At 37.5% G+C, this 26,305-nt stretch overlaps 1 protein-coding gene across 2 annotated transcripts; it reads right to left on the minus strand.

The window, feature by feature from the left end:
* Positions 1–1,364: 1,364 nt before the first annotated feature.
* Positions 1,365–25,436, minus strand: LOC132118310 (phosphatidylinositol 4,5-bisphosphate 3-kinase catalytic subunit delta isoform-like). 2 transcript variants are annotated; one of them, XM_059528067.1, is made up of 23 exons: positions 25,177–25,436; positions 23,800–23,971; positions 22,991–23,219; positions 22,123–22,349; positions 19,777–19,956; positions 15,825–15,980; positions 14,316–14,405; positions 12,569–12,787; positions 10,996–11,092; positions 10,667–10,797; positions 10,521–10,571; positions 10,124–10,291; positions 9,298–9,419; positions 8,830–8,973; positions 8,641–8,740; positions 7,883–8,061; positions 7,332–7,432; positions 7,130–7,208; positions 6,736–6,903; positions 5,136–5,259; positions 4,797–4,942; positions 4,310–4,442; positions 1,365–3,125 (listed from the first exon to the last, which is right to left on the minus strand). In XM_059528067.1, exons 2-23 carry the CDS (start codon positions 23,938–23,940, stop codon positions 2,991–2,993), a joined length of 3,120 nt encoding a protein of 1,039 aa, XP_059384050.1. In that variant the 5' UTR covers positions 23,941–23,971; positions 25,177–25,436; the 3' UTR covers positions 1,365–2,990. The 2 variants fall into 2 exon arrangements, with proteins under 2 accessions (XP_059384050.1, XP_059384051.1); XM_059528068.1 differs by having other exon boundaries at positions 23,800–23,974.
* Positions 25,437–26,305: the final 869 nt, after the last annotated feature.

Genomic DNA, 26,305 nt, shown 5'->3' on the forward strand with positions numbered 1-26,305 from the left:
AAACTGTATTAAAGAGCTTTGTTAAAATATAATAAGCTTTTAAAATAAGCCCGACTTGGATTCCTGTTTCTCGGGATTAAATACTGATTGCCGTATTACAGAAAATCCTTCAACTGAACTAAAATGGAATTCATTGTTCTTACTGTTATCACCAGTTTCTATGCCCTAGTCTCAGAGCATATGTTACTGAGAGTTTCCCAGCAGTCTCACACTGGGAAAGCCTCGTTTATCATTCATTACACAATAAATATTGAAGTCCCATGCAGCTTCCACTTCCCCTTTTATCTCAGTCTTATTTTCACTGTGTATATTTCTCCAACACACACAATAATAACATTCAAATGCTGATCAGACGTATTTAACTTCCTGTCCCACACTAGTCTGAATTCTGGAAATTAAGTAGGGTCAATTTGGGTAAATCATCCACATTGTGAAAGTCACCTTAAAGTAACAGTTCATCCAAAAATGAAAATTTGCTAAAAACGTAGCCAACTTCAAGCCATCCAAGATATGCGTTTGTTTCCTCATCAGAACAGATTTGGAGAAATTTAGCATTACATCACTTGCTCACCAGTCGATCCTCTTGTAGTGAATGGGTGCTGTCAGAATAAAAGTCCTATCAGCTGATAAAAACATCAAAATAATCCACATAACTCCTGTGTTTCAATGAATTTCTTGTGATGTAAACAACAAAAATAAGTTTCAAAAACAAAATAAATCCATTTATAAGGCTTTTTTTGTTAAACCATCTCTTTTGGCTAAAATATGAGTCTGTAATCCATAAGAAAAAGTCCATCGCCTGCTGTTCTCTCACATTAAAATCCCCTAACATATATGTTTTGAACTGTTTTGAACTATTTTCTCTTATAAACGGTGCTTGATCTGTGCACATCTCTCTCTTGATTCAGATGAAACTATTTTTCCAGAGCGCAATATTATAGAGGAAGCATAGTTAAACACTTTGGATTTGTTTCTTACAAACAAACAGCTTTTCGCTTCACAAGATGTTAACTGATTTACTTGAGTAATGTGGATTATTGTGTTTTTTATCAGCTGTTTGGACTCTCATTCTGACGGCACCCATTGACTTCAGAAGATCCATTGGTGAGCAATTGAAATAATGCTATGATGAAATAATGTCTCCAAATCTGTTCAGATGAATACACAAACTACATCTACATTCAAAGATGGCCTGGGGTGAGCTATTCTTTTAAATGTCAAAAAAAAAAAAAGCATCATTTTATTATTTTCCTCCTTCAGATGCCAGCTACATAGACAGCTAAAGGTCTGGCTCCTTTCGTTGCATTTGTGCATCTATCAAAAACACTTATTTAACAAAAACAAATAAATAATCCACAAATCGATTTCATAATCAATAATTTATGGCAAAAATGAGAATGAATAACACACTTCCATAACTCATAACACCTCTGAAAACTTCATAACAAAGCAGTAATGTTTAAAAACCGAAACAATACATTAGTAAACCGAGAAATTCAAGATCCTGGCGTTTCATACTGTGAAATGACTAAAGCTCATAGTACACAGTCAAAAACAAAATGAAGGCTTGGACAAGACCATAGCACGAGAGGTACTCGGTTAGTAGTCATCAATACCTACACCAATGCTAAAATCCATTCATTATGTCAAAGTTATACCTCTGTGCACTAATCTTTCTTACATTATTAAAATTATATGCATTGGGTGTTAGTAGAACTTTCATATATATATATATATATATATATATATATAAAGATGAGATGGTTTTAGCTTTAAATATCTTTTAAAAATTCACATTCTAGGGGACATTTAAAGATTCAAAATAAACAACACTTTGAGAAAAAGCATCTTCATGAATCAGGTAGCAGTGGATTCAGTTGGAGAACACTGTGGTGATACATTCTGGAGTTAATTAAGGTTTACTGGAAGAGAAAACACAAGCTTGACTGACTCTATATTCAAAATAGGCACACGATTAACAGCGCATTGTTCTACGGAGCAATAATATTCCACTTTTGCCCTGATTTATAGTACAGTAGTACTAGGCATACTGTACATCCTTTGCACACATTTCACTGAACATAAAGCAAACTCTTTGGACACGACTTCAAGATGGCTTGTGTCTTATCCCGAAGGCACAGAGAACACCCCACAAATACAAAATATTTAAGGCTCATTTCTACAATTGACATACAAAATGTCTTTTTGTGTACACCACTATTCAAAGGCTTTCATGATGAACAATTTTCCTATTACACAAATCATTCAAATAAAAAAAATACTGTTTTAAGGAATGTAAATGTATGTATGATACACTAAAGAATATGTACAACCAAACACCTTCATGTAAACAGAGGAACAAAAATCTTGAAACAAAAATGTAAACCGTATGAAAACACATTAAGCGCTTTCTTCTCCAGAACAGAAGTCAATTATGCTGTACAGTTAGAAATGATAAATACATTAATCTCACTCACTCTGAGCTTTTCTCTGTGCAGGTATACACAAGTGTGACAGAAACAAACCAGTGATGCTAGTTAAATTAGTGGCACGCCAGCAGTTTGTTAAATTAGTAGCTTCGATTCCCAGTGCATTGTGTTGCAAATACAACATGTATCTGAAATGACTCTCATTTAAAGCAGTATGTTACACTAAGACAAATGTATAGAATTATTTACTATTACGTCACAGATGTAAACATTCGCTGAACAGCTGTTGATATATACTGCCCTGCAAAGGCAAAATGCAATAACTTTTTGGACCGAATTTCTGGATTTCAAACACAAAATCTAGTCGCATTTGACCTATGATATTAGTCCTAACTCCGTTTTAACAAACCGTTTAGTTGCAGCATTTTGCCTTTGCAAGGAAGTATAATGCCATAAATGCTAGTCAGCAGTGCAACATATATTGTGTTCAAAGCTGCATTGGTTTAAATCAAAACTCAGCATCAAGAGGGTTTCAGTGGGTCTCCTGTGATCGAGTGCCATTTATCTGTTATCTTTGGCAAAAGTGTGCATCATCCAGTTCACCTTGGTCTTCCAGCTCTCTCTAAGAGCTTCATTAAATTTTACTTTAAAGTTCTTCAGTGCTTCCTCCTCAGATTTCCCCAGTGCCAAAGAGTCCTGTGAGAAAAAGGACAATCCATCATGATGGAGGTGAAATGTCACCACTGAACATATTCTGTAGTTATGACATTCATTATTCCTCTAACGAATGAGACTCTTCAAGGAATAGTTAACCCAAAAATGAAAATGTGCTTAATTTTCTCACCACCAGGCCACCCAACAAGTAGATGAGTTTGTTTCTACATCATGACGTATTTAGAAAAATTTAGCATTACATCACTTCTTTAATAATGGATAATCTGCAGTGAATGGGTGCCGTCAGAATAAGAGTCCAAACATCTTATAAAAACATCCCAATAATCCACACAGTAGTTTGTGGATCACAGTATTTCACAGTAATTCACACCACTCCTACCCATCAATTAGCATCTTGCAAATCTAAAAACAGCATTTTGTAAGAAACAAAACCATCATTAAGGGGTTTAACAAAACACCTGTCCATGATAACACTTCCTCCAGTGAAAAATCCCATCCACTGTTGTCCTCTCACATCAAAATCCACTAATATATTAGTTTAGGACTGTTTACATGGTACTTGTAAATAGTGTTTGATCCATGCATATTTCTCTCCTGATTCAGAAAAGACAATATTATGGAAAGAGGACGGTTTTAGAGGATTTTAGCCAGGAGTTAAAAACATCTCGATGAATTTGTTTCTTACGAACACACAGCTCATGTTTTTATCAGCTGTCTTTACTCTCATTCTGACGGCACCCATTCACTGAAGAGGAACCATAGGAGAGCAAATGATGCAATGCTAAATTTCTCAAATCTGTTAAGATGAAGAAAATGTTCAGCAAATGTTCATTTTTGGGTGAATCTTCCTTTTAAAGTGACAATTCAACTAAAAAAAAAAAAGTCATCATTTTGTCTCTCTCTTTTTTTGTCCATACTATATTTACTATATCATACAATATAATTTAATACAAGACAAAACTCTTCAAATTACCCTTTCCTGTGTTCCAAAAAAAGAGAAAGTAATAGAGGTTTGACAAAGTGATGACAATCATTGGGTGAACTCTATTTGAAATATTATAAGTAGCGTTTTGTTTTAGCCTTGCTCTAAAAACAAATCTCATGCACAACAGTGTCTTCAGATGTCCTCCATGTGGATTTGATATTTCAAGCTGGTAAGCACTAGAGAAACTGCAAATATCACCCATCTAATGGGCAATTCTTACCTTGAGATACTGGATGTCTTTGGAAGAACTGAGCTCAGGGAGTCCTGCGGCTTTCATCAAGGCAAAAAGATTCACAAAAAGAGTGCCATTCCGGCAAAGGATTTTATAGGCTTGTTCGCAGCACTCACGAAACCTGGCAAAGATAAGAACCCATGAACTCTTTCCTTGTTCAGTTATGCGTTTCACATTTCCTCACAAAACCTTCCTTCCATTTATTAGCAGGTTACATATAAATGTAGTCTGTCAAGGTTATAAGCAGTCAGCAGTTTCCATACATTACAGAGGAACGTAAAAAATGCTTTCTTCTGGAAGCCTTCTTAATACTACTTTTTGTGTGACAGTTTTACACCGCTGTTTAACTTTTGATAAATGCAGCTGATAAAAATGCAAGTATACTATAAAAAATGGTTAACTAAATGACTAAATGAAAGTCAGAACTAGCTAAAATAGCTTTGTGGCATTAAAGTTAAAAAACATATGTACTAACCGCTCAAATTTCTCGCTGTTGTTGGTCCGTCCCTCCTGGATTACATGGACAAAGTCATATGTCAGAATGAAAGGCACACGTTCTCTGTTGATCCCAAATTTGCTCTTAAAGTTCCCCAAAAAGTGCCCGAAGTCTATATGGAATAACTGCAAACAATACAGAGAAAATCTCAAGCATTACTTACTAAATTCAAACCTAAAAAACTATGACAAAATGGCACAAGTATGTGAAATAGGAGTGCAACCCATTCTCATATAGCACTCATATGAATGGCTGGTGCCATCTTGTGATACAATTCATGATTACACAGCACTGCTAGGGCACTGAGTTCACTCTCACCTGACCCGTTTCCCTGATCATTATATTATCACTGTGACGGTCCCCTATTCCCAGAACATATGTGGCTACACAGTAGCCAGCGCAGGAGAGGGTGAATTCCTCAATGGCTTGATCCAGTTTATCCCTGGAAAAATAAAATAAATCATGTTTCAATTCATAACCCATTGCCAACCCTATTTTCCTATTTGCTAACTCATTAACACACACATGTACTGTATGTGTGGATTTAAAGATATAATGTATATTACATGTTAAACATTTTCTGTCTGATCATTTTAAGTCACTCAATAACTCACCCGAGACATTCAGCATTAATATTGCCAGGTGAATGTGTAATGTGTCTGTGTTTTAAGCCTCTTTCCACATTAGCTCAGATAAAGTAAATGCTAAATGAGGGTAAAAACTTTATCGAGTCCAAAAAAAACAAACAAACAAACCTCAATTTAACCTATAAAAAATTTTGACATTTGCAGTGAAATCTTTTCCTGTGTATTATGGGTTGTTTAACGCAATGTGCAAGAAAACAATGCAGTTAATAATGATACAAAAAAAAAAAAAAAATAAAATAAAATTATATATATATATATATATATATATATATATATATATATATATATATATATATATATATATATATATATATATATATATATATATATATATATATATATGCATACTGGCAAGCTGGGCAAAAAGATACATATGCACCTCAGACACAGACACAGTAAACTGCTCAGCAAATAATGCACTTATGCACTTATGTATCCTGTCATTCCTTACAATATAGTATAACATTTACAGTAAGTGGACAACCAGCGAACAGAACTGGATATGTCCACAGGGGGCATATATCTGTTTCCGACAAGCCATCAGCCTTTTCAGTTTATTGCAAACTAGTTTCAAGAGTTCAAGGGGTCATGTATAAACAGGATACTTGAAGAAAATCATGCATGCATCATAGTGAGTAGCTGGTTAGCCACATACGCTTAACCAAAAGTAGTTTTGTTAGTTACCTAAAAAGGTCACACAGAAGTGAAATAAAGATCAGTCATGTCCGCAAGTACACTATGAATAAGTGCTGATGCTGAAGGTTAGTTTGACCCCAAAAAGACCCCAACACTCAGACTTCTCTAAACCAGTGCATTTCTGAAAAGGTCATTTTTTCCCATTCTGACAGGATCGACAACTTGCAAAAGGAAATTGTTACACAATGCAACACGCGTTGTGGTTTCTTCTTAGTGCTCAGTTTGTATACTTAGCTGTTATCACAAAAAACAACATGCACATCAAGCCACTTTGGAAGAAATCACCTGCCAAGAACAAATGAAATGCAAATGCATGTAAATGCAGCATAACGTGGGGTAAATTTACTCCACTGCTGCAACTTCTGCAAACAAAGTGCATTTGATGTTACCCTATAGTTTCATATAAACCAAAAGGTCAAACGAGCCAAAAGAACTTTAACCCTAAGAGTAGAAAACAGCATGCAAAATCATCAAATGATGCCAGATTGGTTGGCTACACTACACTGGCACTACACTAGCGTTCACACCACAAGGGCTGTGCTGCAGTGAAAGTTAATAGAGAGTGTGCTGCTCACCCTGGGTTTTTAGATTTGAGCCAGTTGAGAAGAGCGTCCTTGTTGAAGGCAGCGGTGGCTGCACTGTTGCTGTTGTTTCTCTGGATGTTGGCGATAGTGTCTGAGTTTTTCACCACCTCGATGAGACCCGTTTTGTTCCCGGTTGACAGGCATCCGTAGGGCAGCATTCTGGGACCCAACAAATAAACATTAGCAGTTATTTATTAATGTATTTTTTACAGAATCTCTCTCTGTCTCTAAAATAAAATAAAAAAAATGGATTTATATTTATTCATTTATTTTAAATATAATTTTACATGCACACACACACACACACACACACACAGGTGCTTATTCACTGCACACATTTTCTGCTAATTGATCATCTGGGTGGAACAAAGTTAACTATACAAACCTGAGGTCAAGACCTTCTGTTTTCCACAAAACATCCATTAGCTGAATCATCTGAAGGGTTAGCATATCCTGCCGCAGATCTAATAAAAGATATAATGGGCAAAGTCTTTTTTTCCAGTCACTAATTTATAAAAGTAAAAAATGAGGGGGGATCTTCAATGCAAGCAACAACAAAAAGTGGAAGCACGACTTTGTGTCCATACCATCTCCATTTTTGAAGATAATGCCCACATGATCATATTTGTTCTTATACATCAGCCACAGAGGTTTCATTTTGGAGTCCATGAACTTACACTTGTCTGCACTGAAACAAAAAAGATTAGCATCAAGAAACGACACACGTACACAATCGGTTGCAAAACAAGCTTTGTTTTTGCTTTCTGGTAACTGCTTTTACGTGACTTGTATGCAATGCACCAGATCATTTAGCGGGATTACTAAATTCAAATGATTGCATCATGTCATAGATTCAGTTACAGCTTAAAAACCTAAAACGGCCAATGAAACCTTAAAAAAAAGGCATAATGAGAGGTTATTCAAAAAGTGTTTTGCACAATCATTCCAGTTATCACAAAATCTACATTGCTAAATAACACCATCTGTAGGATGTTAACCAAAGAAATATCATTTGTTAACAAGAGCTGATGCAACAACCTCTAAAATCACTCAAGATATGTTATTTTATATTAAATATGAACTGCATTTAAGAGACTGCATTATAAATCTACTTTATTAACATGCATGTGAATGGTACCATAGTTCACATAGCACGATGCTTGGATTGAGAGGAGAAACGACATCCGAAAGCGCTTCCATGTACGTGTCCTGTTTGATGCACACTTTCATGTCCTCTGTAGTCTGGACCCTGGTAGCCTTCTGACTGCCTGATTTCACAAAGTCATTGAGAGCCTTCATTTTATTCAGAGCCTCATTCTGTAGGAGACAGAGATAACAAGTATATACTGTGTGTAAGTACATTCAAATCCATGTGCACACACATTAAATTTGAAGATAAAACCGAACTGAATTAAAGCAGTATGCTTGGTGTGATAATCAATATTTGAGAAGGCATGTAAAAACAGCAGCAAACTTTGAGCAGCGTAGAGCAGTTCCCTTTCCTTCCAGTGGTCTGGTTATTATTAAAAATTCAAAAGAAGATGAGTTATAAGCACAGTCACTGTTGCTGCAAAGAAAAACGTATTCCAGCACCCTTTGTGCTTACTTGCTATATTTATACACGTACATTTATGTGGCTGAACAAACTGGCGTTTCTTACAAGAAGACACACAACACAATGTGACAATTACCAGAACGAGTAACTGAGAAAACAAGTCAAGTGCTAAATTTGGGCCTTAAGTGTCAAAAAAGGGCCCCGGAAAACAAAATGCAAGAAAAAACAAGTAGTTTTACGTTAGGTTAATAAAGATGCATCACAGTACATATGCATAAAAAAAATAAAAAGGTGCTAGAAAAATGTATTTGCTTTTCACATAAGGAATAAATGCAACAAACCTGCTTCATCAAGCTCTTGATGTGAAAGATGCTCCCACGACAGTACGCCTCCAGAATAAGTCCAAATCTCAAGCTGACTGAGGGCACATGCATTTCTGACCTTTAGAGAAAGCAAAAACAAAGCCTAAATTACATTGAAAGGAATGGGGGTGCATTGCTGTAGAGCACTATAAGAAGATGGCTTTATACCTGAGGTGCCAAAACAAGAAGTGACCTATTTTCTTGTTGGCCAGGGCTCTCTTTAGCAAGAAACAGGTCAAGTCACAATCCAGGTAGGATTCATACTTCAGAACCTGCACCAGTTGCAAGAGATACTGAAAAAGCTCATCATCACTGTTGAGAAAAAAAAAACTGTTAGAGGAGTAATTACATATGAGCAGTTTTTAATAAAGATGAATTTGAATATAAACCCCCTAGTAAATATTCAGAAGGTTTTCTTGACATGCAAATTAAATATTAATTATTGAAATTATTAATAAAATACCTGGAAGCACTTTTTAGAATATCTCTATAAATGTTAATTGTTAAATGTTTTTTTTTCCCCTCTGATTTTGACACATATGCATGACAGTGCCTGTGCAGACATCCCTGCTACTTTTTTATTTTTATTTTTTACTCTCAAGAGCAGGTGTTGATTATAGAGGCAGTGCCACCCACCGCAAGTTGCTGAGGCAGCGGATGGTGAAGGAGCGGACATGAGGGTCAGGGAAACTGTAGTCCAGAAGTTCTAGAGCATGTATAGCAGGCAATTCTGGCCATTTCCGTAACAAACCAACCATCTGAAAAAAGAAAAAAATACACTGAAAGGGAGTGTACAACAGCCTCACAAGCCATAAAGTTTATAAGAAAAGCACTCAGTGGTGGTAAAGATGTGTGAAAGATGTGGTACAATGAGCAAAAACAATCATGAAGAAGGAAACTGAAAAAATGTTATCAGTGTTGTCAGTTATTTCATTCAATTTAGAAGTACTTTTACATTTTTATTAAAAAAAAGGATATATAATCAATTATTTATTTTGTTTTGCTTTTTTGACACTTGCTTGATTCTCCACTTACACATTCAAAAACAAGTCAAATAAATTCATATAAAAATGTAAATGTCAAAAGGAGTACATTAGATATAGGCTACAAGGAATTATTCAATTATTTTAAATGTGCCTTTTAAAAAGTATTTTCCTTGAATAATTAACCCCTTGTGTCATGTTCCGGTCAATTTGAACAAGAAAGGATCTTTATTTGCCCGAAAATGATCACATTGGATATCAGCTTTTGCGTAAATGTTACCAAAATTGCCATTGACAAACACAATTTAATCCAGGATTTGGGGATTATATAGCATAATTACAAGCAATTTTAAAAAGGCTGGTCATTTTTGACACAGGAGTACCAGAGTAGGTACAATTGTTTTTTGGAAAAGCAAAAGGGTTACATTTTTCAATGTCTAAAAATAATCATATCCCGAGGAACTAGTGGTTCAACATACCTGAGCCACGTCTTCGTGTTTGTTCCACTTAGTGATGAGGAGGAGTTTGGGGAGGCTCTCTGGGTATCGCTTCCTCACCTCTACACGTAACTTCCACAGAAGCTCCTTCTCATCCTCAAAGAACTCGGTGTAGTTCTTATTGTCCACAATCTCCCTCAGTTTCAGGTTCTGAAAGAAGACGATCACATTTGTAAGAGATTAAAGTTTAATAAAGTCGTTTAATGCTTTCAGTTCTAGTGATATGAATCAATCACTGGAAAACATTCAATGCTTCAGCAAACCACAACTCTTAACAGTGCTTTAGAAGTACAGGCCCTAATGTAGCAACCATTTCCATTTCATAACTGACATATATGCATGGTTCTGGTCTAACAGACCAATACATTTGATTTCTTACCTCTTCTTTTGTAGCAACAACTTTTTCACCATTCATACCCAGCTCATTTAGCTGAAAACAATAGAAGATAATGACTGAGCATTTCCATAAAACGTACAGACATTACAAGAAGTGTGCAAGCATTAAGGAGAACCACAAAAATTCACCTTTTCAATTGGAGGATAATACAGGGGGTGTGGTCTGATGTTGGGAAACCGAATCAGGAGACCAGCCGTGCTGTCAATGTTTGGATTTTTCTCCACAGTGCCCATAGGATTCAACAAATCCCCTTTATCATCTAAAAATAAAACAACTGAGCTGTTAAAACCTTAACTGAGGTCCCTGATATGAAATAACCAAAAATAACTCAAAATAAGACTTAAGGATACTATAAAATCACTCCTGTGATTTGCAGAATTCCTAAAATAACTCAACCAAAGGTCATGCTAAAAGAAGCAGCTGTAAATAGCACAAGCTACTGTTCATTTTAAAGTACCTGGGACTGATGGCCATGTGGAAAGGGAAAATTCTCCAGTTTTTAGCTGGTCCTTGTAGTCAAATACCATCGTGTTAACCCAGGCCAATGGGCAATCCTGTGGAAGGAGCGATCATTTGGAGGTTTATTAACCATATTGGCATTACACAATAGTCATTTAACGTGGGAGAGGTGATAACTGTCATCTAAACAGCGCTGTACACTAATGCCCCTGTTGTGGGAGGTGACAATTCAACTGACTAACCAAATATTCCAGCCACAACAGCAGTGATTTCCAACATACCCATAAAACAGATACTTCCTGTGTATGATTGAAAATGTAGTCCAGTTGTCAAGTTAAGTGCTTCTATTTGTAGACAGACATTACTGCAATCAATCATATTTTTAGAAGGGCTGTTTGTGAAAATTGTGCTGTTTGTTAAGAGATTCAAAACTAATCAAACAAAAGGTCAAAGTAATGCATTAAAAAATAAATGTTGGTTGCAAATAGCTGCCCATTTTAACAATATTTAACTAAAAATGGTTTAAAATTGAACCCAGTTCAATTCCACATATCAATTTAATGTTGCCTAAATCAACATAGTAACAGTAAATATAAATACATGTTTTTACATTTTAAATACGATTCAGAAGAAATTATTTTAATTTATTTTAATAAATTAAAGGATTATTATAAATAAAAGTTTATAAAATAATGTATAATTCATAATCAATTATAAAACAGTTTACAAAAAATATTTAGATATATTTTAAAATCTTAAAAAGTTATTAACAAAAATTATCAATTTATAATGAATTGAAATTAACATTTAATTTATAATTAATTATACATATTTCAAATACAATTTCATAAAAAACTAAAATTCATTAAGAATAAAGACTACAGAATAATTTACATAATTAAAAATATAATTTTATAGTTGTTTTTCTATTAACCTGCATCAAGAGAATATTTAATCAGAATCTAGAGATAAACAATACATTTAAATTTCACGGCGGTCAAATTTGGGTTTCCAGCAGAACTAGTACAATGAAAGTATAACAGTAGGAGACCCTTTTTTCTCTCTTTATGTCTCACACCCATGTGGACTTCTTCTCTAGTTCGCTGAAAGAGAAGTAACACTGAAAGCAGAAGTGGATGCGTTGGTGTTGCTAACATCAGCCCACCATACACACACACACACTGACACCTGGGAATTTCAACACGGCACCTTCAATTGACACCGCACACTATATGACAGAGACTGGGCCACGAAAAGGCATGCTGGTGAGTTCTGATTTGACAAAGTAGCTGCTCTGTCCTAACATTTAACTTGGGTTACTCGCATTAAGCAGGCAAGGGACCACAACATCCTGTTATGAGGGTTTAAATATTATTGCATCATGCTGATTATACTTTCAATAGTGCGTTTTGTGTTTTTGACTTGGAAACAACATTCACTGTGAATGTGTTCACAGCAGCCATGCATGTCAAACCCTCCAAGTATAGCATCTGTTAGGTGTCTCATCTCTCTTCAGTCAGTGTGTTGGTTGCTAAGTGACTTGTTTGCTGTTGAAATGAACTGAAACATACCGCTCTTTTGTTTTTCTTCTTGGTAGGACGCTTTTTGGTCTTCTCGATGACGCCGTAGAGGGCAAAGCAGAGGCGGCTCATTCGAGGCAGGTCACTCACGCTGATGTCAAACACTAGTTTCTGGTCCCATACGGGTTCAGAGCAAACACCGACCTCATTACTGATCACCACTTTGCACAGGAGCTCACTGCCATGGAAGAGGCCAGCCTGAACCACCAGCTGAGAGAAAGAGAATGATGGCAGAGCTGAAAATTTGTCCCAAAACTGCCTTAAGAAGAAGGAACTTACTTTAATTTTTTTGAAAATAAAAGAATGAATGAATGAATAAATGAATGAAGTGAGTAAAGTATGAGGAAGTAAATGAGTGTCTGGAATAAAAAGCATGTTGAGTAACTTGTTACTAGGGACAGTTGTCACAAGAAATAAATTTTTTTCTCTAGAAGTGGTTTCTTCTGAAAAAAAAAACAATATATATATATATATTCAAAAACTTCTTACATTAACTATATTCTAGAATTTATAATTATAAAAATGTAATGTTTGTGAATTCTATCCTCTGAACTTACTATATACTCATTTTTAATATTCTTAAAATATTAGAGATAGATTTCAAATGAAAGTTTGAACTGTGTGTCCTCAGGACAAGTGCATTTTTCATAAACACACGTTTTAAATGTTTTCATTTCATACAGTTGCTTGAGCAACATTTTATACATCATTTCTTTCATAATTGTTTTACTATTTAAAGGCATTCCCTTTGTTACAACTTTCACGATATAATATGACAAAAAAAATAAACATATTAAAGAACCTGTATATTTTTTTTGTGAACAATAACGGAGACATTTAATAGAAATTAAGTGTGTGAAAAAAGTAAACCAGAACTTAAGCTTTATCCATTTAGCTCAGTCATAACTGGTTTTAAAACTCGCAGTTTCACTTACTAGAGCACAAATAAACGTGTAAAAGCTTCCTTAAAGACTAAAACAGAGAATCTGGCAAAGAACAAGACTGATAAACCCATTAAAACAAATCAGAGCTCTGTGGCAAGAGACAGGCTAAAATTGCAGAACCATCAACATTTAGAATAAAGTGAACAGAATAATACGAACAATGAAATGAAAATGTGTTTAGAGCATTGTTCACATGAATCATGTCAAACTCATGTCAAAATAGCTTTCTAACATTGTGAGTTCCTTTTCGAAAGCCTGAAATTATTTATTTTTTAAAACAACTTGCTGCGAGGAAAAATGACATGAACGTTTTGCATGATAAAATGCTTTGTCATGCAAACATATTTAACACTGTTCACCACTGCAATAATTGTTCCTCAGGCTAAATGAGAAAAAAAAAATCTACGTGTGTTTCTCATGAATTTTTTAAAATAGAAACAACTGTTCAATGACTGTTGACTTCTCCGACAAGCAAAAAAGGAGATGCAAGCAGTGAACATAAGCAACAGTGCTGGCCTTTTCTAAGAATCTAGGCCCAAGAGAGAGCCGTAAAGCCAGATAGACACTCCCCACTTCCTGTTTTGATGTTTCACTTAACCGCTTCTGATGAATTATGGGAAATATGTGGTCAGGGTCACATGACCACAGTGTTCATGATTTCACCCCTCACTACCTGCCACAGTTGAAAGACTAAACAACATGGCACTCACATCCTACTAACAATATAAAAATGCAGATAAACAAACAAACAAACAAACAAACAAAGAAACAAGTAAACAAAAAAAGCAGTTTACCTTCATGCCTTCATCTGCATTCACTCGGCTGCCCTGTAGGAGGTATATATAGAAAGGCTCATGGATAGACCACAGCGAAGATGTGTTTTGCTGTTGAGAAATAAAAAAAAGAAGTCATTTAACATTTGAAACATTTTCTTCATCATATGTTTCTATTTTCATTGCATGCTAACAAACAAATGTGCCAGCATGCTTGACAGTTACAGAGAAACCAAAACCAACCAGCAGAATGAGGAACTAACACGAGTTTGAATCTAATGTTGTCAAGGTATACCAAGCAGTTCGCTTGGTTCAGTAACATCTTTCATCAAATGGTATATCACGTACATCAACCACAGGAGTAATGTAGTTGATTTGAAACAGCTACCGGATTAAAATTGCAGTTAGCTACACTACAAGCAGCTAATCAAATAGATACAACTGATTTTTTACAACATTTTCTCTGCAACAAAAACATTGAGGATCTGAAATAAAAGGGCTGCATTAAATCCGTCCGTTTCAGTGGATCATTTCTTAACCAGTCTATTTAAATAAACTCTCTTATTGAACAAATTCACTACAAAAGAAACATATTTCCCAAAACAACATGGCAAACATTAGCAATGAAGCGTTTTATCACTATATAACTGTTTGTTGGAAAATGTCAAACCAGTCTCACAAAAAATTAAAAAAAGACATTATTTGTACAAAAACTTATGATTTAAGAAAAAATGTACAAGCAAGAAAGCTCACCCCTAAACTTAATTTTTGGTATGGCATAAGTAGATTATACAAAAACTTGTGCTATCAAACGATTAATCGCATCCAAATTAAACTTTTTTGTGTTTAAATATTAAATATACACAGTGCACGCACATATATTATGTATATATAAATACAGATACATACAGTATATATTTCGAAAATATTTACATGTATATATTCATATTCATATAATTTTTTATATATATATAAATATATAAAAATATAAACATAACTTATTTTTCTTAAATATATAAATGCATGTCTATTTATATATATATATATAATAAATATAAACAGTACACACACATTTATTATGTAAACAAAGACTTTTATTTTGGATGTGATTAATCGTTTGAAAGCACTAGATCGTAAAATATTATATCATACAAACTAGCCACCAAAGTTTAAAATAGTTACAAAGTGCCATGACAGTGTGTTCGAAAATGTAGCTTGTCAAATGTAACTACTGACAAGTTAATTAAAACTAGCTTGTAGAGTTGCTATAATTAATTATTTAAATTTTTCACATTCCGGAAGGATATACAACTAGCAAAGGAAGAAACTCTTTATGCTCCATCTCATTCATTCAAAGCACTTTCATGAAGGGGGTCACAGATGATCAGAAAGTCACCATGGGTAAATGATTGCGCATTGCAAATCGAGTTCACAGAGGTTGAAGTCTACAACACAGGCTACAAGAGAAACATGACAAGTAGTTCCCCTGTTAATAACAGATCGTGTTCCGGTGTAAAAGTGTCTTCTCACCCTTTTCAGAGGCAGTGGGGGCGGTTTGGACTGAGCACGAGTCCTGGACACCTGGTTACTGAGGCCACCCTGTTCCTCCTGGTACTTGATGATGACAGAATGATGAACCATGGTCAGGTGTGGGGTAAGGCCTCCATGCAAACATGAAAAAATATACTGCAAGAGAGGGAAAAAAGAAAAAAATGAGCTCATATGTTCGAGATACATTGAGTTATGGTGCTTTTATGGGAGACACAAGTTCATATCTGTCTTTCTTCCCTTTATTCTTGTCATTTCTCTATAGCTGGGCGGTATATCAAGTTTGTATTAGGGTTGGGCGATATCTTAAAATTTGATCTTAAAATTTATTCTGAGGTCACCATAGCCACCAAATCCAGACCGTGTCCGGGTCAGATGGTGGTCCAGCATCTAGAGACCAGGACAACTAGATAAGTCCCAGAGACAGTTCCCCAGTGAAGACCTTGTCTCCTAGACGGCCATCGGGACAAGACCACAGAACCAGATATGTCCTCTGCACAATCTAACTTTGCTGCAGGATGGATCAACCTGCTGGTTCATCTGGTCAAAGGGAGAACTGCCCCCTGACTGAGTTTTTTTTCTCCATTCTATCACTGATAGAGTTTTGGTTCCTTGCCGCTGTCGCCTTTGGCATGCTTAATTGGGAACACTTAATTTCCAGTGATATCGTCATTGCACCGATACTATTTAAAGTGAACTGAGCTGGATGATGACATCACTGAATTCCAATGATGAACTGCCTTTAGCTGAAATTTTTTTTCTTTTTTATTTAGTTTTCATCCATCCATCCATCCATCTTCTTCCGCTTATCCGGGGCCGGGTCGCGGGGGCAGCAGTTTAAGCAGAGAACCCCAGACTTCCCTCTCCCTAGACACTTCCTCCAGCTCTTCTGGGGGGACACCGAGGCGTTCCCAGGCCAGCCGGGAGACATAGTCTCTCCAGCGTGTCCTAGGTCTTCCCCGGGGTCTCCTCCCAGTGGGATGCGCCCGGAACACCTTCCCGGGAAGGCGTCCAGGAGGCACCCGGAACAGATGCCCGAGCCACCTCAGCTGACCCCTCTCGATGTGGAGGAGCAGCGGCTCTACTCTGAGCTCCTCCCGGGTGACTGAGCTTCTCACCCTATCTCTAAGGGATCACCCAGCCACCCTGCGGAGAAAGCTCATTTCGGCCGCCTGTATCCGGGATCTTGTCCTTTCGGTCATGACCCAAAGCTCATGACCATAGGTGAGAGTAGGAACGTAGATTGACCGGTAAATCGAGAGCTTCGCCTTGCGGCTCAGCTCTTTCTTCACGACAGACCGGTACATCGACCGCATTACTGCAGAAGCTGCACCGATCCGTCTGTCAATCTCCCGTTCCATCCTTCCCTCATTTGTAAACAAGACCCCAAGATACTTAAACTCCTCCACTTGAGGAAGGAACTCTCCACCAACCTGAAGTGGGCAAGCCACCCTTTTCCAACTGAGGACCATGGCCTCGGATTTGGAGGTGCTGATTCTCATCCCAGCCGCTTCACACTCGGCTGCAAACCGTCCCAGTGCATGCTGAAGGTCCTGGCTTGATGAGGCCAACACGACAACATCATCCGCAAAGAGCAGAGACGAAATCGTGTTGTCACCAAACCTGACCCCCTCCGGCCCCTGGCTGCGCCTCGAAATTCTGTCCATAAAAATCATGAACAGAACCGGCGACAAAGGGCAGCCCTGCCGGAGTCCAACACGCACCAGGAACAAGTCTGACTTACTGCTGGCAATTCGAACCAAGCTCCTGCTCCGGTCGTACAGGGACCGGATAGCCCTTAGCAAAGGGCCCCGGACCCCATACTCCCGGAGCACCCTCCACAGGCCGCTGCGAGGGACACAGTCGAATGCCTTCTCCAAATCCACAAAGCACATGTGGACTGGTTGGGCAAACTCCCATGAACCCTCCAGCACCCTGTAGAGGGTATAGAGCTGGTCCAGTGTTCCACGGCCTGGACGAATACCACACTGTTCCTCCTGAATCCGATGTTCTACTATCGGCCGGATTCTCCTCTCCAGTACCCTGGCATAGACTTTCCCAGGGAGGCTGAGAAGTGTGATCCCCCTGTAGTTGGAACACACCCTCCGGTCCCCCTTCTTAAAAAGGGGGACCACCACCCCGGTCTGCCATCCCAGAGGCACCGTCCCCGACTGCCACGCGATGCTGCAGAGGCGTGTCAGCCAAGACAGCCCCACAACATCCAGAGACTTGAGGTACTCAGGGCGGATCTCATCCACCCCCGGTGCCTTGCCACCGAGAAGTTTCTTGACTACCTCGGTGACTTCAGCTTGGGTGATGGACGAGTCCACATCTGAGCCCTCAGCCTCTGCTTCCTCAATGGAAGACGTGACAGCGGGATTGAGGAGATCCTCGAAGTATTCCTTCCACCGTCCAACGACATCCCCAGTTGAGGTCAACAGCTCCCCACCTCTACTGTAAACAGCGTTGGTAGGGCACTGCTTCCCTCTCCTGAGGCGCCGGACGGTTTGCCAGAATCTCTTCGAGGCTGACCGATAGTCCTTCTCCATGGCCTCACCGAACTCCTCCCAGGCCCGAGTTTTTGCCTCCACAACCACCCGGGCTGTAGTCCGCTTGGCCTATATTTAGTTTTCTTTTATCCTTTTGCACTGACACACTATTTTCCCATTTGATACTGTAAAGCTGCTTTGACACAATCTGTATTGTTAAAAGTGCTATATAAATAAGGGTGACTTGACTTGACAGTAGTTTGATACGAGTGCATCTGTATAATAGCAGTAAACAGAGTGAGCTGCCGCTGGGAAAGTGCATTATCCAATTTTTTACTAAACATTAGACAAGCTTTATATTAAGGGCTTTTAAAATAACTGTTAAGATATAGTTAACACATATAGTTAAAAAGCGGCTCACCCCATCAGATGCTCTGACAGACTCATGTGCTGCTGACAGATAAGATACTCACGCTGTTTAATGCATTTGAGATTTGCTCTTTTCCTCATAACTTACATTTCACAAGTTTTACAGGTATTCTCTATCTGTGAATGTTAGAAAATATTGCCATTTTGCTGTCAAGAGCCTTTTGCATGCGATTCTCCACTAAACTTCACAGACTTCAGTGAACGAGTGCCACTATGCACCATGCATGTGCACCAAACAGAGGGTGCACATTAGATTAGGAGTGCAATAATTGTGCCATATGTAGAATTTTAAACCTACAAGTGTATTCATGATAGCAGATGGCTGTAATGGGGTAATCAAAAATAAAATGCAATTAATCTGTGCTCTTGCTTATTTACTTTCATTTTTAGTTTAGGTAATTGAACTGATGCCTTAAAAAGTTTTATTTTTGTGATTTTAAATTGTAATGTTACAATGTTAGAATGTAATGTGCATTTAGCCCCTTCTTTGCAGATAATGGATAGCATAGCCAACTTTCACTATAATGGTTTTCATAGCCTTTAATATAAACATTATTTTAATGGACAAAATTGGGTTGGATGTAAAAAAAATAAAAATAAATTGTAATAAATAAATAAATAAAATTAAAAATATATATTTTAATCAAAATAGAAAATGTAGAGAATATAGAGATATATACTATATATCGCATGTCATCCAAAAAATACAGAGATGTGATTTTTTGGCCATATCGCCCAGCCCTACATTTCTCCACCATCCAAAAAAAAGGACAAAAGCCCTAAAAACTCTTAAATAAAAAGTGAATTAGATCAGAGACAGACAGCGAGGGATGGAAATTGTAGCCGATGTACAGATGGTTTTATCAGTTCCTGTTTTCCAAAATGTACACTATGAAGACCGGACCAGATCCAGTACTCCTTGACTAATCATCAGTCTGAAAGTGAGGTGCTTTCATATCAATTTGAAAGAAAATGTAGCTGTGAAGTCGAGATGATATTGTGACTTTCAGACTTACTTTAAACTGGCAGAGTGGATATTCTCCATAAATGAACTCCAATCTCCCATTAACCTGAAGGGTGTAGTCCTCTGGCTTCTCCTGCCTGGCTGCTCGGAACACGGTGGACTTCTTTCTCAAGGCGCTTCGTTTCAGAGCGATCGGCAGGTCATGTGGATCTTGCTGGAGAACGAAGGTCTCCTACAAAGTTAAAATGTGAAACGCATAACCAAGGGGTCCAAAACATTGATATTATTTCATTAGAAAAAGAGTAAAACTCCACAAAATACACTGAAACTATAGAATAAGTCATTACTATAATAGAAAAACAAAATATAGATACATTTAAGGTCAGTAGATTTGTGTTTCAGTAGGGATTAATTAAATTAATATAACATGACAGTAAAGACTTATACATTGTAGATTTCTATTTTGCATAAATGCTTTTACCAAAACATTTATTGAGCAAATAATCACCCCCCAAAAAACACATCAGAGTTACCATACAAATATTAAGCAGCACAACAAAATATGACATAACAAGAAATGTTTCTTGAGCAGCAAATATGCATATTTCTGAAGGGCCATTTGACACTGTGGGCCCTATTTTAAAGATCTAAGCGCATGGTTTTAAAGCGCACAGCGCAGGTGCACTTAGGGTGGGTCCGAATCCACTTTTGCTAGTTTAATCTCTGGAAAACGGTAAGCGTGCCCGGGTGCATGGTCTAAATAGGTTGTCCCTATTCTCCTAATGAGTAATGGGTAATTTTTGGGCGTAACGTACAATAAACCAATCAGAGTCTCATCTCCCATCCCCTTTAAAAGCCAGATGTGCTCGCGCCATGGCAGATTCATTATTTACATGGAGGAATGTAATTTTTAATTTGTAAAAATGTTTCTGTGATGCTGTGTGTCCCTGTGTGTGTAATAAGCAAAGAAAGTATATGCGCATTGTGCACCCGCCTATAGGCGCATATTACTAACGCGCACTTTAAATAACTAAGAAAAAAATATTGCGACAGACTTTAGACCAGGTTTTAGTTATGTGATGCAGTCAAGTCAAGTCACCTTTATTTATATAGCGCTTTAAACAAAATACATTGCGTCAAAGCAACTGAACAACATTCATTAGGAAAACAGTGTGTCAATAATGCAAAATGACACTTCACTGACAAGGCAGTTCATCATTGAATTCAGTGATGTCTATTTTCAGTTCCTCAAAATAGCAACGCACCAACAATGTGCCTGAACACACCTCTATTTCAGACCAGCACGCCCGTGGGCGCAAATCCATTTGATATTTAAACAACGCGGCGCAGGATGGGAAAATGGGAACTGCGTCGGGCTGAAACTAGCAATAACACTTGCGCAGCGCCTTGTGTATGATAAGGCCCTGTATCTGTAATGATGCTGAAAACTCAACTTTGCAAGCACAGGACTAAATTACATATCAGACTATATTCGAATAGAAAACTGTTTTAAGAGACTTCTCTCAAAAATATAAAGAAAAATATTTACCCCAAACATTTGAATGTTACTGCATAATAAAACATATAGAAATTTTGCATCTAAATACATTCAATAACTGAAAATGCAGGACTGCCAAGTTGATTGAGAGTGTGTGGAGACTATGCTTTATGGTATCGGCTGATCATGGTTGCCATGATTATCATTTCCATGGTAACAGCGACTTCTCTGGGGTCTTTGAACAGTTTGTTATGAAAGGGGTCCTTGGTTCAAGAAAGTTTGAGAAAACATGCTCTAGTTATAGTAAAAAAGCTGAAAACTCCCTCATAATCACTGATGCGCATAGGATCAGGGTTCACTCACTATAGTATGATTAATTACTCATAATGTGATTGTTTTTCTCTGCAAATGTGGTGTCGAAACAGTCTGGCTTTTGATCCATGTCATGCATTATAAAAACAAGTGTTGCTGGAGTTTTTTTTTTTTGCACGCTTCAGACTCATTACAAGGTTAAAGATCATAGGTAAATAACATTTGTGTTGAGTGGGTGGGGGATTGACAGGCAACACAGCACATATAAATACTATCAAAGGCTTCACTCTGGAAAACTGGGTCAGTCTGAGAGCCATGTGTGCCTGCAGATGCTGCAGTGACATCATCACCGTGTAAACGTCTCCTGACTGTTACGATTTGTGATATCAAAGGCAGAAAATGTCAGTCTAAAATTAGACTTTTGCATGAGGATTAAATAGTCAATGACTATATAACATGCTGCTCATTTCACATTATCAGCACAAACAGAAAGCAGATACATAGTATTTAACCAAAGAAATGCATTCCCAGAAAGCATAACAGAATGATATATTAACATGAACTCATGTAAAATTTGACTTCACTCACCTCACTGCCCTCAAACTTCACATTGACCAAAATCTTTTTGACGCTGCGTGATTTCCCAGATTGCGCCACTACAGAGCACGGCTCCAAGTCACACGGGAAGTTGAACTCCATCCATGGTTCCCAAGGCAGCATCTGACGCACCTGAGCATGCTCTTCACAAAATGTCCGCATTTTTGTTCGGAATTCGTTCATCTCATGGTTCTTTTGGGAGTCAAATTCATGATGACCTGTGGAGAAGGTTTTTGGTCATTTAGAACTAAGTCAGAACGGTAAAACTGCACTGTCAACATTCATTCCGAAAATACTACCAATAATAAAACTCTCCGAGACACAAAAAATGGAGCTGTTCTAATAATTTCGATATATTAGCAGGGAGGAAGAACAACACTAAAAGCGAGTAATAAAATCTGATGAATCATATAATCATGCGTTTTAAAGACAGCTAAATAAAAAGGCTTAAATTGACTTTTAAAAGAGAGAAGAAAATACCTCCCATATCTTTAGTTGGCCAACATCTAGGCTATTTTGGTGCAAATTCATCTAGATGCGAGTCGAATTATGCAGAAGGCAACATGAACAGATTGCATGACCATCCTCAAAAACCATTAACAAAACTACCCAAGATAATAAAAGACTATCTCAAAAAGGGGAAATGATCAAAACCAAGAGACATTTAGAAACTAGACTTTCCGAATCAGGCCGTCATGTTCATCTTTTTTATGTGTTTAAATAAACAAATTCTTCTTTAGTGCTGAACAGCTGCCAAAACCGTATAATTCTGCTGCAGCGGTGAGAAAGTGCTAAGCTGCTTCCATTGTGAGCCGCCCAAACAGCTCTGAGCTCAGCTGATGACCGGTGTGACACAAACCTTTTCCTATAAGCAGATTGATCTGGGTGGTGATGAGCTTCTCGACTCGGTCACCTTCCCGGGCCACCAGCCTGAGAATTGGCAAGAATGGCTGAACATCACAAAGGCGGCGCTGCTCGTCTTCCAGCTCCTCCCGCTCTGCGGTCATGCTGATGCAGGTGAAGACATAGGCGTCCGGGTCACTCAGGGCACTGAACAGAGGCTCGTTCCTGGCATTCTTCCACACCATCTAACGCACATGCCACAAATTAAGACTTTAATGTGGCCAGTGGATTTGATTGCAGTTGATTCCTATAATTCTATTGCAGAGAATCTAATACCAATATATGCTGTTACCCAGCATATGGTACAGGCAGGTTCCCTGAATAACACAACCAGTAAGACTTCCTTAGTTAACCAGCTTCACTAGAAAAACCATGCATTTAGTGATGGTGAACATCATGCCTATAGTGGTCTACCAGCACAGAAATAGTCTTCTAAGCAGGGAAGTCTTTAATCTGTCCATCATCAGTAGCGTGACAGATGTTTTACTAAGCATATTGATTGTATTATTGTGTGCTAATTCATCCGTTCAGTCAAGTACTTTTTTTTTATTGAGAACCAAGCATTGCATACAAACAAGTGTACATAAAACAAAACACGTCAGCGGTATATAGAAAGTAACAAGCAGGGGGGAAAGGTATAAAAACATCTTAAACAATTGCATTCCTTTCAGTTTCTCATTCCAAACAGTCCATATTATTTTTCAATTACACATGTCTGCAAATTAGCATGTTTGGTGTTTGCATGTGTTCAGAGGGTCTCCTCACCTTCTTGATGGTACTAATGGTGTCACTGGCTGAAACGGGAAATTTGAGGTAGATCCCCGTGGGGAGGAGGAACTCCATGTCGATCTGTTGCCGACCCTCCCTCTCCCACACATCCTGCATGCCGTAGACCCCCGGCGGCATGGTGCAGGAAGCTCATCTACAGCTGACTCCACTGCTGAACATAGATAGATGTTTACAATGGATCAAGTCATACAATACTGAACATGCATGAAGTGCTTACTAGCTGTTACAACCCACTGAACCAATTACAGAGGAAGGGAGTGAGCTCAAGACACTCAATTAATATTCAGCGAGAAGAGAGAGAGTGTGAAACATATGCTGCATAATAAATAATTTTTAAGACACTTTGTAAATGTGCAGCAAATGCTCTTTAAAAATATATCATTTATATTATGATTAATATTACTTTATAATGAATACAGAATACTTGTTTCTATCATCACAACGATATCACAACATATCATAATACTAAACCTCAAGAAGTACAATTAAGAAATATACATAGAAATATACTACATGTTATTTTGCAAATGATTATAGAAAATATTTTAAATGCCATTTTTTAATATAGATTATATTTATTTTTTAATGTGTTAAATATTTAACATTTTGAATGTCCTATGCAGTGTATTCATACTTCATCTCTTCTCACAATGTATATTTTATTTTATAAAATATTTATGTGCAATATAACATTGCACAATGGTTTGTATCAACCCAGTGACCTGCAAAAAAAATGAAAGCTGTGCATACTAGGGTATATAATAAATACAGTCAAAACAAACTAAAATCAATCTCTAGTATAGGCAGACAGGTCATTGAATTGCATGAATTTGTATATATGCACTATACAATACTTTACGTTATCAATTAAAAAATGACAACTAAAAAATCAATTTAAAGCAGATTTCAATTGCAATTGATCATGAACAGAAAGTATTTTGTTCCCGAGATGAGATTTTGCATTATATCGTATTAATCAATATCTTGTATCATATATGCTATGCATGTGTCTGAAGCACACACTGCAGCTCTTGTGATGAATTGTCGGACTGTCTAGGGTTACAAAACCGGCCGGAGGGCCAATATCCGAGAAACGTGGCGCACATAATCTCACATCAACCTGACATTTTCTCAAATGTTATATTATATTTTAAACTATGCGTCTGTCGAAAATATATAGTGTATATAAAGTCGTAGCGATTAAAAATAGCACATTATTTATGATGCATTTTTAAAATGGCAGGTGTCAACATATTTTTGCCTAAGCCACCATGAATAAACATCTGCTCGTTTCATATTCTCGTGATTGGGGAACATGAAACAAAATGTGACAATGTGACAGCGCGAACTTACCTTCAAGACTCGCTGATAGTTCATTTCTCCATCTTCAGAATCATCGATGCTCCTTTACTTTGACACTGAAAATTGATATCTTCCTGGCGCGTGAATTTCGGTCAGCGATCAAGACGCCAGTATTTGAACGGTCTGAAATGACAGCAGAAGTGTTAATAATCCTTTAGTGATTGGAGGTGTTAAAGTGACCGTCTGCACTGCACGTTCAGCACCGCGGTCCTAACTCGTAGGGATCATCGACATAATTGTGTAGTGTCTCTCTCTCTTCCTTTCTCGCGCTCACTTGCTTCCTCCTCCTTTCTCTCTCTCGTTCTTTCCCTTGTTGTCATTCATGCACAATGCTGACAATAAAAATGTGTGTCATGAAATCTTTCATTCAGAGAGAAATTGAATGAATATATTTGGATAAAACGTTGCAGTTTTACGATTTACGACCTTAAATTATTTGGCACCCTTTTATTCATTACATATTTTTTTATGATTTTAACTTTCATACACATGTAATAAAAGTCTGCACTTTTCAGAACGGTTCGAAACAATATTAACGGTCCCTAACTCTTCCTCGGCACATCACCGTCTGGCTTCCTCTGCTTCTGAGGTCTGTTTCCACTCGCGTGACATGCTGCATTCATTTAAAAACAGTCTCTGTGATTACTTAACTCTCCTCATTCATGTTTATGCATTATGATATATAAATTCGCGGTAATAAATAAGATACAATCCACATATGTGGTTTTTTGTTTCATCCCAGTGACTCGAATCTTTTGAATATGTTTTCCAAGAACCTATTTACGCTTGTTACGGTTACGAGTGAGTCACTGAATCATTCACTCAACCGATTCGCCAAAGACTCCAAGTTGGTCACATTTCAATTAATGTGAATAGCGTCGATCATAGTTCTTCAGCCGCTTTCTCTAATTGTTGCGAATGAGACTGACTTAAATTACCAGTTTCATTCAGTCGCTCAAAATATCATCTCATATGTTTCAGGGAAGTCGTGGCCTAATGGTTAGAGAGTCGGACTCCCAATCGAAAGGTTGTGAGTTCGAGTCCCGGGCCGGCAGGAATTGTGGGTGGGGGGAGTGCATGTACAGTTCTCTCTCCAGCTTCAATACCACGACTTAGGTGC

The sequence above is a fragment of the Carassius carassius genome, chromosome 37, assembly GCF_963082965.1.
Source record: "Carassius carassius chromosome 37, fCarCar2.1, whole genome shotgun sequence".
Classification (NCBI taxonomy): domain Eukaryota; kingdom Metazoa; phylum Chordata; class Actinopteri; order Cypriniformes; family Cyprinidae; genus Carassius; species Carassius carassius.

What these genes read in the sequence shown, in the direction of transcription:
- LOC132118310 (XM_059528067.1), bottom strand. Translation starts at nt 23,940, where the DNA reads ATGCCGCCGGGGGTCTACGGCATGCAGGATGTGTGGGAGAGGGAGGGT. An exon ending in CAATCTGCTTATAGGAAAAG is followed by an intron (nt 22,350 to 22,990) that starts GTTTGTGTCACA and finishes CCTTCTCCACAG; the next exon opens with GTCATCATGAATTTGACTCC. An exon ending in AACAGCGAGAAATTTGAGCG is followed by an intron (nt 4,443 to 4,796) that starts GTTAGTACATAT and finishes TATCTTTGCCAG; the next exon opens with GTTTCGTGAGTGCTGCGAAC.